The sequence below is a fragment of the Ochotona curzoniae genome, unplaced genomic scaffold, assembly GCF_017591425.1.
Source record: "Ochotona curzoniae isolate NIBS_2020 unplaced genomic scaffold, NIBS_Ocur_1.0 contig_517, whole genome shotgun sequence".
NCBI classification, from domain to species: domain Eukaryota; kingdom Metazoa; phylum Chordata; class Mammalia; order Lagomorpha; family Ochotonidae; genus Ochotona; species Ochotona curzoniae.
In genome coordinates, this window is record NW_024466454.1 from 8,917,512 (window position 1) to 8,933,394 (window position 15,883).

Sequence of the window (15,883 nt, forward strand, 5' to 3'; positions counted from 1 at the left end):
CTCAGAATATGAGAAAGTATCCCAAGAAATCATGCATGTAATTATCTGTAAGAACATTTGAGATTTTGCATGTCAGTATGCAAAGGATATGGAGCAAACTTAAAAAATACATCTCATTAGATATCAGAGAATTCATACTGAAGGGCATATTATGAATATAAGGAAGGTGGAAAAGCCTTTTTTCAGAGTTTTATTTTCACACAGCATTAGAGAATTCCTATTACCAACAGGAGAAATAGAGCTCATCAATGAGGGAAAGCCTACAATACAAGTGCAAACCTAATTAAGCATATGAGTATAAAAATATGGGAATAAAGAATGTGGGGAAAATTCTAACTCCATTATAAATCAAATAAAACCATGTAGAATAAAAAAAGGCAAGGAAACCTGTAAGCATAGGAATGACCTGAAGTGCAGATTTAAACACTAGAGAACTCACATAGAAATAAAGTTTTAAAATGTACTCAGTGTGGAAAAATTTTCAATAATAAATACTTTATTAACTACCAGAGTTCATACTGGGGAATCAATGCAAAGAGGGGATATATGAAGCATTGGTTGAAAATTAAGAATTAATGTATCGAATCAATACTCTACATATATTTTTCATAAAAAAAGAATGAGAACCAAATCAAGCAGAAAAATGTAATGGAAAGCAAATATCAATGCCCTTAAAAAGAATAGAAATAACCAATGAAAAAAAAAATAAACCACTAGACAGAATTACTAACATGAAACTGAAAGCAGAGACTAAGAATCCTAAAGGTATTAAATGAAAATAAAATAACACTGAGAAGTATTTTGTCCATAGAAAATACTATGGCTATAGATTGTATAACCTGGATTAACAAAATTCTTAGAAACAAACTCTCCAGGCTTAAGAAGAAAGAACCTATATAGTGTTGCATCTTTTTTTTAATTAAAAGATTTATTTATTTTTATTGGAAATGCAGATCAAATTTATGGAGAGGAGTGACAGAGAGAAAGATCTTCCATCAGCTGTTTCACTCCCCAAATGTCTCCCATGGCCATGACTGAGCCAATCAAAAGCCAGGAACCAGGAGCTTCTTCCAAGTATCCCACACAAATGCAGGATTCCAAGGTTTTGGGCCACCCTCTACTGCTTTACCAGGCCACAAGAATGGAGCTGGATATGAAATGGAGCAGCTGGGACATGAACTTGCAACCACATGGGATTCCAGCGTTGCAAGGTGAGGATTTGACCCTTGAGCCACTGCGCTGTGCCCAGTGTATGTTTTTTAAAAATACATTTCACAGGTAACAACTTGAGCATGGAAACTGAATGCACAGATAACTTTACTAGAGAATTATATCAAATATTATACAAGAAATACTAGATTTATAGAAACTTCTCCAGAAAATGTAAAAGGAAGAATAACTTCAAATGTGTCAGTGCAGAATGGAGAGTACAAAGTGGATCTGGATAGGGCAATACAATTGGTACAGGATCCAAAATGATCCAATAGGGAATTTGAACTGCACCTCAGTCCTTCTGCTTATATGTCTGTCCTATATCCTTGGGTGTCCTACTTGCCTCTTTGTATCCTATTAGGTTATCTACAGAGTAAATATAAATGATTTTTTTTAAAGAATTATTTTTATTATTTTTTTTTTATCGGAAAGGCAGATATACAGAGAGGAGAGACAAAGAGGAAGATCTTCCGTCCGATGATTCACTCCTCAAGTGAGTACAACGGGCCGATACTATGCCGATCCAAAGCCAGGAGCCTCTTCCGGGTCTCCCACGCGGGTGCAGGGTCCCAAGGCTTTGGGCTGTCCTCGACTGCTTTCCCAGGCCACAGGCAGGGAGCTGGAAGGGAAGCGGGGCTGCCGGGATTAGAACCGTCGCCCATATGGGATCCCAGGTGTACAAGGCGAGGACCTTTAACCACTTGCGCCACCGCGCCGGGCCCTATAAATGATTTTTAAAGTTAGTGAGTTGATTTCACTTGGTGATACTTGGTTTCTTTGCTTTGTAGTGTTAGTGATTCCCAAAATGTGATATTTCATAGGAGCAGCATTAGCATATCTTAGCATTTGTTAGAAATAAAATTTCTTGGGCTCTCTTCCAGGCCCAATAAGGCAAAACATTTGGGAGAGGCACAGCATTTTTTTACTTCTAATAAGCACTTTAATTTTGATGCATATTTTTGATCCCTTGATCTTGTCTGACACCTCGGCTTCCCAGCTTTCATTATCTATAACATTGGCCTTACTGCACAGGGGTTGTGGCACAGTATCCTGTGGCTAGTCCTTGTTGGAGTCCCAGCTATTCTGCTTCCAGTCCAGCTTCCTGCTAATGCATCCTGGAAAGCAGCTGATGATGGCTCAGCTGAGACTCTCACTGACATAGGAGACCTGGACGGACTTCTAGGTCGAGCCCACATGTTATGGGAATTTAGAAGACTCCTTGCTCCTAGGAAAAAATGTATGTTTAACTGAGTTAGACACCTCAGTAGTTTTATTAGTAAGAGCTTGGAGAATCAGGAGTGGGAATATATTTCAATGATAGACCAAATATAAATTACTATTATTGAATTCACAGTCACAAGCGCAAACATTTGAGAACTGGGATTTAAGTATTGTCATGGAACTTCACAAAAATAGCTTTTTCTGTAAAGTTAGCTCATTAAATCCTCAATACCAAGTTCTTCATTTAAGCCAGGAGTATCCTCTTGCTCTTCTATGTGGGTGGAAGGGATCCAAATATTTGGACCACCTTCTTTTGCTTTTCCTAGGTCATTATTAGAAAGTTGGATCATAAGATTATCAGTAGGGATTTGAACTGCTTCCCATTTGGAATGCTGGCATCAGAGGCAGTAGATGCACCTGCTATGCCACAATGATAGCCACAAAAGATCATTTAAAAGATGGAAACAGGACTTTTATTTTGTGACTTGATAATATTTGAAAAACCACAGCTTATAAAAAGAATTAGGTTTAAAATATCTAAAAAATCAGAATCCATTTTACTTACTGTATCAATAAGCATTTTGATAAATTAAGAATTTTTATCAGAGTTTTTCTCATTAGGATCCTCAAAAAGTTACCTTATATTTGTATGAATTTCAATATAAAATTACGTGTGGGGTTTTGTCCTAATACAGTATGACATAAAGAACAAACAAATAAGACTTATTTTGCGTGCTTATCAAATATTAATGGAGGTCTAACCCAGTATGAATTTTCTATTTTTGAATAGGCTATAATATTTGAATAAAAGTTACCATTAGCACTTGTTGGGAATTTGTCTAGCATGAATTTTCCTGGGTGGATTAGCACATGTTATTTGGCTCAAGGAAACCCATGAGATTCAGGAGTCACTTTATTTAGTAGGCAATTTTGGTCCATAGTGCATAAGGACGTTTTATTGAATCCATAATGTCTCAGATATTCACTACCCTTAAGGTTATGGATATCTATCCAGTTGGATACCCTAAACACTTTAAATAAACCAGATTATAAAAATACATATCCATTAACAACATCTCCACCTACAATGGCAGTTGACAACTCCATCCATATTGTACCCACATTCAGCACCAGAAAAGTCAGAGATGTCAGGGATGGATGAAACTGGCCATCAGTGTAGTCTCTGCCATTAACTCAGACATGTCAGTCCATTAGAATTCTTCTCTCATTCTCATAAACTCATGGTTTCTTGAGAACTTTTAATGTTCACTAAGTTTTATTAAACATCAAACCCATAGCTATAATGTTGATTTTCAAAAAATTAGGTAAATACAGTATGCTAAACATCCCTACAATAAACTAGAAAAATGTGAAAGTAATGGATATCAAAAAAGATAAACAAAGACTTGTGAAATTATGGGTAAGTGAAAAATTCTTTGCTTCATTTGAAAGACCAAAAACAGCTCCCTCAAAAAATACATAAAAACAAACGTTTCTCCAATATTAATTGACATACCATAACAAAATAAAATCTAACAATTATTTTCTTGTTAATACTATATTCATGTGCTACCGTACAACAAAAATTCACAAATGCTAATGAATTCGGCACTCTGATAGAAGGTGATCCCATATTTCTTCTGTGTCAGGGTTTACCTTGAGTGTGAAGTTTCTGATGCTTACGAAGATTCGAATGGCTGTAGAAAGTTTTCTTACATTCCTGACAGGTGAATGGCTTTTCTCCTGTATGAATCAACTGGTGTCGAATAAGGAAGGAGCTGTACTTGAAGCATTTTCCACAGTCCACACATTCATACCGATTACCTCCAGAACACAGTCTTGCATTTCTGTTATGATCTACACTCTTCTCAAAGGCTTTCCCACATTTCTTGCTTTGGCAAACCTTTGCTGCAGAGTGAATTTTTTGATGCTTAGAAAGGTTTGCACGTTGGTTGAAGAACTTCCCACACTCACTACATTCATAGGGTTTCTCTCCTGTGTGAATGATCTGATGTCGATTACGGGATGAACTCTGGCTAAAGGCTTTTCCACATTGGTAACAATAGTAAGAATTCACTGCATTATGACTCTTATTACGCCAATGAGGAGTAGTTGTACATGGGCTCAAGACATTTCCACAGTTATCAGGCTCTGAATACTGCCTATCTCCTGAACCTAAGTTAACCTTCAAGTTAGTTTTAACCTTTACTTCCTTTGGGCATCTATTTCTTACAGGAATTCCCTCTTGTATTTCACAGATAGAGTTAACTGACTTAACACTAAAGCTTCCCTTTTTTTCATCACAATCAGATTCACAGATGAAAGGTTCTTGTGGCAAAATTATATCCTGTTTGTTCTGGTTCCAATGTAATGAGTCCTCATTGCTCCAAATAACCAAGGAAGGCTGTGCAGGCTTGGTAAGCTTTGTCACATTTAGTCCAGGTGACTCTTCTCCAGAAACTCTCTGATTTGGAACTAAATGTTCATCTTCTGGAACAGCCTCCATGTCTAAAAAGAAATGAAAATCTACATGAACTATGAGAAATAGCTTAACTGGGAATTGGAGACTAAGTAATGTAAGGTTATATACACTTATCACAGGTCTTAAAGTACAACATGGAAATGTGAGGCAAGGTTTGAAAAGGAGACATAGGTAAAAGGCACAGAAGTGTTAAGGGAGGTTAGGAAATCATAAAACTCAATTAGACCCATTTAGAAACATTAAGGAGATCGAGAAGGGCTCTGAGTAAAACATCAACGTATGTTCAGGAATGGAGAGTGTAGTTCAAGACATCACCAGTTTGTGGCCAGTGTTGTGGTGTAGTGGGTAGAGCGGCATCCCAAACTGGTGCTGGTTGGAATCTTAATTGTTGTACTTCTTATCAAGCTGCTTGCTAATGTAATTTGGGGAGGGCAATTGGGGGGTGTCCCTGCATGCATGTGACAGACCCAGAGGAAGCTTCTGGTTCCTGGCTTTGGATGGCTCAGTTCTGGCCACTACAGCCCAGCCAACTGAGTAGTGAACCAGAAGGTGGGAGACCTCTGTATTTCCCTGTCTCTCAAAACTCTTTCCCTTCGAATAAATAAATATTGAAACATAATTTTCATTTGTTTATCACTGGTCTGTCAAAGTTATATTTATCATCCATTTATGGCATCTTGATCTTTTCTCCCGTAGTCTATCAATAAGAAACTTCCCTTTCTGAAATAGTCAATGTAATCCTAAATTTAAGAAACTTCTATTTTTCCTTACATCATAAGTTAATCTGCTAAAAGCAAACTTTATATCTTGGTGACCCTAATTTTACAACAGCAATTACTTCCTCTAAACTTGAATACTATCTCTGAGCTCAAAATATCTCCTAATTATAACATAATTACTTTTTATGCTTTTTTTTTCAACTTACTTCTTAGAACTATAAAACATTTTATATTTTGATAAGGCTGAATTCGCTTCTATTCTAATGTCTTCGATGTCCCTGTTATACTTAGTAATGTTATTTCCCTTCTCAAAATTCCATTGTCTTATATATGCTAACAATTTTTTAAAATTTAAATTTTATTGACCTCTGTATTCTTTTGCATTCAACTTTAAGCATTCCTAATGATTTTATCCCCTCTACTTCACTAGTAGGCAAATGACATCTTCAGGTTGGCACTCGTGTATTACTGCCCTTTATTTTGGCTAGTTTCTATAACATCTCCACTTGGTTATCTTACTTTATTCCAACTTAGTAGGAAATAAATTATCATCTATTTTGTCTTCATTTTGTTCAATAAAACATTGCTCCTCTGATTTATAATAAAGTCCATGAAGAAATCTTGAATAACTTGTGTAGTTATATCTCCTTAACTAGTGCTTAGGTAACATTATTTCATAAAGTTTCTTTTATCTCAAACCAGCTGCAATGTTAACTCAAGCTTTGTTGAATATAGATCAGTTCCTCCTGGGTTTGTCTAATTTCTTGCAGAGATTATCATTTGGTACTATAGCACTCTAACTGGGAGCTCAAATACTAAATCAGAATTTCTTGGGCAAAGTCTATGAATATGTCAGTTTAACAGAGGTATACAGTTTCCCTGACTCAGGATATGTATAACAGGTGTTTGGGTGGATAACCTTGTTGCTTTAATTCACTGTCAAGAAGGAGAAGTGAGAGAAAAGGGAAACTATTCTAAGCCTGGTACCTACTTCAGATAGGAAGATCCTGGAATTCAACCTTGCTTGTACCATGAGATGAGACTTTTGCACTGTTAGAGAACAGTAAATTCTCAGATGTTATACAAGGCCAAGAGCACAGATAATCTGTGTTTAGTGGATATACTATGCCTGTAGATTCTTTGTGACTATTTCCAGACCGAACTAAAGTTTATTTTTCTACCTAGTCAACAGGACAGGGGAGAGAGACACAATACCACTTTCAAGGCTGTATAATGACAATTTCAGTTTCCTCTCAGGATGTTTCTTTTTAGGATCTGACCACCTTGCTATGGGAAGCCTAAGCCTTAAGGGAGTGCCACATATAAATGCTCTGACCAACAGGACCAGGTTAAGTTCCCAGGGGAAGCTAGCATCATCTTCCAGTTAAGCAATTTACCATTTTGGGCCTTGTGTCTCATTCAAGCCCCTGACACACTGCATTCTGGTCAACATCATATGGAGCATAAAATGCCTAAAGAATTCACAAAATTTAAACACTGATGAATAATCATGCTTTTCAGTAACTCTGTTTCAGAGTAATTTGTCAGAAGCAATAACTTAAACAGTAATTGCTTGAGGACTGTTTATTCAACAGCAAACTTCCTAACTGCTTTTTCCTACCTAGATTTTGTTGTTCTTATATTTGTACAGTTTTATGTCATTTTCTCGTACCTGGTTTTAAGATCACTTTCAGTTTGTTTGTTTTTTTTAATGTATTTATCTATTTTTCTTGAAAGAGTTGCATAGAGAGACAGAGAAATCTTCTATCTGCTGCTTTCCTCCATAAATGTTTGCAACAGGCAAAGATGGACTGTTCCAAAACCGGGAACCAAGAGCTTCTTCTGGGTCTCCCAACTTTTGCAACCACCCAAGGTCTTGGGCCATCTACCCCTGATCTTATCACTTCCCCCATTCCCATCGGCCCTTCTTTGTAATCAGAGGCCTACGTGAGTCTGCAAATTCCTAATCTTTGTAATAAATATTTTAAAACCTCAAAAAATTTTAAAAATGAGTGAATAATTCAAGAAAAATATGCAGTGTTTGCTGGAGTGATATTAAAATTCTTAAGAGCATTAATTGCCTACATAATCTTATATTTCAAGATGGGTAAATATATTTACATGCTTTGATATGAAAATGTATCTGAAGAAAGTGATCAGACACATGTCAATTACTAGCACATTCTGGACACCCATCAGTGGTAAGATATATTTATATGCTATGTCTATGAGGGAATGCTACATGTGATGTAGAAACTATAATTTCCATGAACATTAACTGAAACAGATAATAACATATCCCATATTTCTTCTGTGTCAGGGTTTACCTTGAGTGTGAAGTTTCTGATGCTTATGAAGATTCGAATGGCTGTAGAAAGTTTTCTTACATTCCTGACAGGTGAATGGCTTTTCTCCTGTATAAATTAACTGGTGTCGAATAAGGAAGGAGCTGTACTTGAAGCATTTTCCACAGTCCACACATTCATACCGATTACCTCCAGAACACAGTCTTGCATTTCTGTTGTGATCTACACTCTTCTCAAAGGCTTTCCCACATTTCTTGCTTTGGCAAACCTTTGCTGCAGAGTGAATTTTTTGATGCTTAGAAAGGTTTGCACGTTGGTTGAAGAACTTCCCACACTCACTACATTCATAGGGTTTCTCTCCTGTGTGAATGATCTGATGTCGATTACGGGATGAACTCTGGCTAAAGGCTTTTCCACATTGGTAACAATAGTAAGAATTCACTGCATTATGACTCTTATTACGCCAATGAGGAGTAGTTGTACATGGGCTCAAGACATTTCCACAGTTATTAGGCTCTGAATACTGCCTATCTCCTGAACCTAAGTTAACCTTCAAGTTAGTTTTAACCTTTACTTCCTTTGGGCATCTATTTCTTACAGGAATTCCCTCTTGTATTTCACAGATAGAGTTAACTGACTTAACACTAAAGCTTCCCTTTTTTTCATCACAATCAGATTCACAGATGAAAGGTTCTTGTGGCAAAATTATATCCTGTTTGTTCTGGTTCCAATGTAATGAGTCCTCATTGCTCCAAATAACCAAGGAAGGCTGTGCAGGCTTGGTAAGCTTTGTCACATTTAGTCCAGGTGACTCTTCTCCAGAAACTCTCTGATTTGGAACTAAATGTTCATCTTCTGGAACGGCCTCCATGTCTAAAAAGAAATGAAAATCTACATGAACTATGAGAAATAGCTTAACTGGGAATTGGAGACTAAGTAATGTAAGGTTATATACACTTATCACAGGTCTTAAAGTACAACATGGAAATGTGAGGCAAGGTTTGAAAAGGAGACATAGGTAAAAGGCACAGAAGTGTTAAGGGAGGTTAGGAAATCATAAAACTCAATTAGACCCATTTAGAAACATTAAGGAGATCGAGAAGGGCTCTGAATAAAACATCAACGTATGTTCAGGAATGGAGAGTGTAGTTCAAGACATCACCAGTTTGTGGCCAGTGTTGTGGTGTAGTGGGTAGAGCGGCATCCCAAACTGGTGCTGGTTGGAATCTTAATTGTTGTACTTCTTATCAAGCTGCTTGCTAATGTAATTTGGGGAGGGCAATTGGGGGGTGTCCCTGCATGCATGTGACAGACCCGGAGGAAGCTTCTGGCTCCTGCCTTTGGATGGCTCAGTTCTGGCCACTACAGCCCAGCCAACTGAGTAGTGAACCAGAAGGTGGGAGACCTCTGTATTTCCCTGTCTCTCAAAACTCTTTCCCTTCGAATAAATAAATATTGAAACATTAGTGATAAGTTATATACCGTGAGTTATATAGTGGGAGTTATATATTTGTTATATATATATATGCATATATATGTTACATATATGCACTCTGTTTCAGAATATATTTCAGAAGCAATAACTAAAGCAATAATTGCTTGAGTACTGATTTTCTTTTTTTTTAAGTTTTTTTTTTTTAATTACAAAGTCAGATATACAGAGAGGAGGAGAGATAGAGAGGAAGAACATCTGTTGATGATTCACTCCCCAAGTGAGCACAGGGGCCGGTGCTATGCCGAACTGAAGCCAAGAGCCGGGAGCCAGGAGTCTCCTGAGTCTCCCACATGGGTGCAGGGTCCCAAGGCTTTGGGCCATCCTAGACTGCTTTCTCATGCCACAAGCAGGGAGCTGGATGGGAAGTGGAGCTGGCACCCATATGGGATCCTGGCACATTTAAGGCAAGGACTTTAGCCACTAAGCCACGCCTTTGGGCCCTGAGTACTGATTTTCAACAGCAAAATTTGCTAACTGCTTTTTTCCCATGTAAATTTTGTTGTTCTCATATTTGTAAAACTCAGTTTTGCTTGATTTTCACATCCATTATTTTATAATTTCTGTCTCTGCTTTTCTCAATGAATGAGATCTATATTTCCAATATAAGTGTATAAGCATTGTCTCTTATTATCTGAAGATTTTTTTTTATTTTTAGTGAAAGGCGGATTTTACAAATAGAAGGCAATACAGAGGGACAGAACTGTCTGCTGGTTCACTACTGAAGGGCCTGCCATGGCCAGAGCTGAGCTGATCTGAAGCCAAAGGCAGGGGCTTCTTCTTGGTCTCCCATGCAGTTGTGGGTCACAAGGCTTTGGAACATCCTCTGTTGCTTTTCCAGGCCATAAGCAGCGAACTGGATGGGAAGTGGTGCAGCCAGAACATGATCCAGTGCCCTTGTGGGATCCTGGGTGTACAAGGCATGGGTTCAGCCAGTAAGCCATCAAGCTGAGCCCTAAATCATCATCATCTTCTTTAAAAAAAAAATAAAATGATTTTAACACTTCAGGTACAGACACTAGGAAAATCTTTGCTACAATGGTCACAGGATATGTAAAAACCGAACCACCCCCCCGACAAATGAACACTAGTACTATAGATCCGAACGAACAGTAGAGGAAGAAGCTAACAAAATACAGTTTCTGTGAATCTACAGATACTACCTTTATGCAGTGAATTTAGGTTCCTGTAATTTTCCAGCATCACGTCCCTGTACAAGTTCTTTCCAGCAGAGTCTAGCTGCTTCCATTCTTCCTTGCTGAATTCCACAACCACATCTTTGAATGTCAATGGCTCCTAAAACACAAGGTCACTCCCAAACACATTATCACATAAGGGATGATTTTATAAAGAATAAGTTAGGAGTCAGAATCTATAAGAAACTGATAAGAGAGTGTTTATGGTTCTGAGTAATGAAGAGCAAGTTGTATTAAGGTCCAATCAACTTGATACTACACACACATAACACAGAAATATACACGTTTTGAGAGTTGCAAAGAGTAAATTAAATACAGACTTTATTCTATATTAGTACACACTTTGAGGAGAAAAGGATGATTTGCAATATCTGTATACATTAGAGTACAAAGAATTTACATGCAAGTTATTCAGAATAGAAAGAGTATTAGGTAGATTAAAGGGATAGTGTAGGAAGAAGAGGTAGAAGATGGCCTTTGGTGATTTCTGCTATTATTCATATCTCTTATTTCATTGTCAATATGTCAAGGAGGCTTGATGGCCTCATTTTTCAAAGCAGCCTCCCTTTCTAATTTGTCCTTAGTGCATTATGTTTCTTTTATTGTAGTAATTATTATTGTCTGTAGTTATCTTATTTCCATGCATACCTCTACTGGAATGTAGTAAATGGAAAGTGGGGATTTTAATTATGAATAATATTCTCAGCCCTCAGAAGTGCCTAGTACATGAGGCATTGTAAAGTATCTGTTATTAAGTGACAGTTCAAACACAGAAAAGTGAAAAGCAGGTCATGTTTAAAAGGAGCATATGTGTCCATCAAAGAGTAGGATCATCCTAACTCACCTGGGGCTCGCCTGTGAGCGAGTCAGCTTCCATGCTTTCTTTCTTGATGATCCGCTTCTGGAGGACAGAGTCCTTGCAGGGAATCTCTGAAGAAGGTGAGGAAAAATAACAGGGAGACAAACTTTACCGAAAACTAACTTTGAACATGTCATTCAGAGAAATCATCCGTAGAATGCTGAGAAAAATGATGCCAGCATCACAGGTTGCAGCCTAATCCTCTATACCGCAGTGCTGTCCATTTATTTTACATTTAGATAAGGACTAAATCTTATCACAATACCAATACAATCCTTGTTTTCAATAATTCCTTGCCAAAATATCAATTGTTCGGTGTAGTAAATGTCCATATATTTATATGATAGTCTGACAGTTCCTCTTCATCTTTTAAGTCCTTCTGCCATCCTCCTCCCTGCTCCCTTATAGTGAGGGCTTAGAGCAGGGAGGAGGATGTCATGAAGCTTCCCACAGTTGGATTTTATTAATGGTAAAATTATGATATAGTTTAGCATGTTCCTTTATCTTTTGTATGAGCATGTCCTATAACTAGCAGTGAGATTTAGATCTTAAATATTGGTAGTACTTAAGGACCTACTTCTGCTTTCACTTCAATGTTCTCTTTCTGAATGTTAAAACCACACCTAACTTTATCCAAATTATTAACCACCACCACTCCTCCCCCAACACACAGTTCCTTCACTGTGGATGTGTCAAAAAGACCTCAAATTCATCAAGTAATGTATGTAATTTATTATTCTTCCCATGCCACCCAGTCAAGCAAAATTTGCTACTTTTGTTCCATTCATATAAGCCAGAATATGTGAATTTACTTCAACCTTTATTCTGTAAACATCTTATACTTGTATGTGGTAATTCCTTTATATTCAAACTTTTCTCGATGCTTCCCTATTCTTAATGCTGTCTTATTTGTAATTTTATTACTAGTCTATTAATAAGACTTGGTTATTTATTACTAGTCTATTGAAGACTTGGTTATCTTTTTCTGTAAAGGGTCAGACAGTAAATATATTAGGTTTTGCAGACAATACAGTGTATGCTATAATTACTCAGCTCTGGGGACATCACATGGGAGCCACCATGGAGAAAATGGAGACAAACAGATTTGGTTGTGTAGGTCTTAGTCTGCCAATCCCTGCCGCAAGGTGATGCCACTTTGGTATTTTGAAAAGACAAATGAGAGGCCAGTGTGATGCCTCATCAGGCTAATTCTCTGCCTGCTAGCCTGGCATCCTATGTGGACACCAGTTCATCTTCCAGCTGTTCCACTTTCAGTATGGCTCCCTACTTATAGACAGGAAAAACAGCACAGGATGGCCCAAGTCCTTGGGTCCCTGAACCAGATGGGAAGTCGAGAAGACATTCCTGGCTCCTGGAATCGAATCAGCTCAGCCCTGGACCTTGTGGCCAGTTGGGAATGAACCAGCAAATGGAAGACCTCTCTCTCTGTCTCTCCTTCTCTCTCTGTAAAATCTGCCTTTCAAATAAAAATACACTTGCTTAAAAGGCAAATGAAAATGGGTTACTCACTCTCTCCACTCTATTTCCATTATCTATAAAATAAATGTCAAGCTTCCTAAAAGAAATGCAGTCTTTCAAAGTCTGGCACAAGATATTCTCAGCACTCAACAAAGAACACTTCTCTGTATGTGTGAAGGCTCAGCTATCCGAATATTCTACATTCTTACCTTCATTTTTTAGTATTTCAGTCACATCTTCAATGAGGGTAAGCACATCGTTGCTGTTCTCTGGGCGCTGTATATTGACCCAAGTCTTAACCTCTTCAGGAACAATTGTTAGGAACTGCTCTACCACCAACAGTTTCAGAATCTGCTCCTTGGTATGAATCTCTGGTCGCAGCCACTGAAGACAGAGCTTCCAGAGTTGACTCAGGGTTTCATGGGGTTCACACATCTCCAAATACTGGAAATTCCTGAACCTCTGACGGGATGCCTCAGAGTCATGAGTTGCTGTGACAGAGATAGTTTCCCGTTGCCAAAGCACTTCTGCTGTCGGGGTCTCATTCTGTTCCTGAAGAGTGAGGCTCTGAGGCTCAGCGGTAGCCATCAACTGGTTCAGAAGCTGCACTTTCCTAAAGAAAACTTCCACCACAGTACAAATCCATCTTAGTAGAAAATTCCTGTGCTTCCCAGGCTGCCCTGGGCATGCAAACAGCACAGTATTGCTAGTTACCCAACAAACTGAAAAAAAAAAATCAAATAAACATGCATTAGCATAGTGTTAAAAGATAAAATAGCATAAATAATATTTTTAGATTTCCTAAGAAAAATGTATAGATTTGCTTTCAATTAAAAAAAAAAACTGTTTATTTACTTAGAGTCCTATAGGGCCCAACATGATAGCCTAGTGGCTAAACCCTCGTCTTAAAACTGCTGTGATTTCGTTGGGCACCAGTTTGTTTCCTGGCTGCTCCACTTCCCATCTAGCTTCCTGCTTGTGGCCTAGGAAAGCAGTCAAGGACGGCCCAAAGCCTTCAGATCATTTTCATGCATGGTAGATCCAGAAGAAACTCTTGGCTCCTGGATCTGGATTAGCTCAGCTTTGGTAGTTGTGGCCACTTGGGGAGTGAACCAGCAGATGTTTCTCTCTGTATCTAATTCTCTCTGTATATCTACTCTTCCAATAAAAACGAATTAATATTTTTTAAAAAGTTTGGGGAAAAAAAACTTACAGCAGGAGAGGAGAGGGAAGAAAGGAGGGAGAATAAAAAGAGGGAGAAGGGGAAGAATGGAAGAGAGGGGGAGACGGAGAAAGGGAGAGAGAAAGAGAATGAGAGGCAGAGAGAAAAGAATCTCCCATCTGCTAATTCGCTCCACAAATGACCACAATGACTGGGACTTGCTACTTGAGGCCAGGATACTGGACTCCATCTGGATCTCCCCATGACTGGCAAAGGCTCACTCACTCAGCCCCCTTTCCATTACCTTCCCAGGCTCTTTAGCAAGCCATATCATTAGCAGCCATATCTTGAACTGGCATTCAAACAGGATGCTGACATTGAAGGTGGTGACTTAATGCACTGTGCCGTAAGGTGGCTCCTGACTTTCCATGTGTGTTCTCCTTCTTAGAAAAAAATGTGCTTTTCTTTCTTCAAATAATCTTTCCCCATAAAACTCCAGAGAAACTAAAAACCAGATATCCAAAAACAAGTATTAAAGGAAACAGCCTTTTGATTAAAAAAAAAAATTCATGATTTAACTGCACGTGTGCCAAGTAACCATTTTGCTTTACAACTAAGCAAAACAAATATTTTAGCAGACTGCCCAGATTATTAACACTTCATATTGCACATGCACGGAAAATTTCTTTCCAAATTCTCATTAAAGCACCCATAAAATGATATAAATTGAATAAACTGACAATATTATCAGAAATGACCAAAAATATAAAACTATATTAATGATACATGAACTATTTCATCATTGTAGATCAATGGCAAAGTATATTCCCAGGCCACAAAAGTTGTCATTTGTTAGGACTTATAAGGCTCAAGTAAACACTCAGAGTCACAAGCAATTGTGCATCAAATCTGGCAGCAATTTACTCAGAAGCATGGTGGAAGAGTAACAGGTATTTCTATTCAATGGGAGTCTTAAGAAGAGTTGAGACCCACACAGAAGAACCCTGATGGAAAAGCCTGTCCACAGGAGCTAGTATCCATGGGAAAACTCCCTCAGCACAGGGCTCAGGGTCGCCCAACGAGTATGTCAGAGACATTATATTCAAAGATGTGCAGGCAATGCTTTCTGTTTAGTTCTCCCAATGCAAATGCAGTTTACCTTTGCAGTCATTTTTATCACAAGCCTTAAAGGACAGCAGTTTCCAGCCAGGGAACATTTTCCCATAGGAAAATTTGGAAACGTCTGGAGGCAATGTTGCCAGTCACTGCCATCTAGTGGCACATTTAATTCAGACGTCTGTACTTCATTTAAGATTTCGAAGAAACAATTCTGATAGCCAATCCAAGGCATGGCTTTGATGGAGTTGCTTAAACGGCCTGTGACTGAACACAGAAATTAAACTAAGCCAAGAACCTTTCAATTCACCCTAAGGCACTGGTGCTGAACACGGGGTAGTTAAGGCAGTGGGATTGCAAGGGCAGGACCAGAACCACACAGGTGAAAGGAACAGATTAATTCATTAATTCAACAGATTAACACACCCCGCACTTTCGATGGACTTTCAGGTTTTAAGGAAGCTGAGCAGTTGCAAATGGTGCAGGAAAGGCAGTATTAGTGGAAAGGGTTGTTTTAAATCAAACAGGTCACAAGGTAGAAAAGTCTTCAGAGATTACCTCAGCTACAAAAGACTGTCTAAAGCAAGTTATCTGTTGTAGGAAGGTAGCTGGGAATGGCTGGAAAAGCAAGGCAGGAAG

General features: G+C 38.3%; 2 protein-coding genes across 2 annotated transcripts; both read right to left on the minus strand.

Moving 5' to 3' along the window:
- Positions 1-3,698: 3,698 nt before the first annotated feature.
- On the minus strand, positions 3,699-4,939 carry LOC121162183 (zinc finger protein 215-like). The gene is made up of 2 exons (XM_040989022.1): positions 4,090-4,939; positions 3,699-3,731 (listed from the first exon to the last, which is right to left on the minus strand). Exons 1-2 carry the CDS (start codon positions 4,937-4,939, stop codon positions 3,703-3,705), a joined length of 879 nt encoding a protein of 292 aa, XP_040844956.1. The 3' UTR covers positions 3,699-3,702.
- Positions 4,940-7,950: 3,011 nt separating this feature from the next.
- On the minus strand, positions 7,951-15,345 carry ZNF215 (zinc finger protein 215). Its single transcript, XM_040989023.1, has 5 exons — positions 15,288-15,345; positions 13,176-13,688; positions 11,473-11,558; positions 10,596-10,728; positions 7,951-8,813 (listed from the first exon to the last, which is right to left on the minus strand). Exons 1-5 carry the CDS (start codon positions 15,343-15,345, stop codon positions 7,951-7,953), a joined length of 1,653 nt encoding a protein of 550 aa, XP_040844957.1.
- Positions 15,346-15,883: the final 538 nt, after the last annotated feature.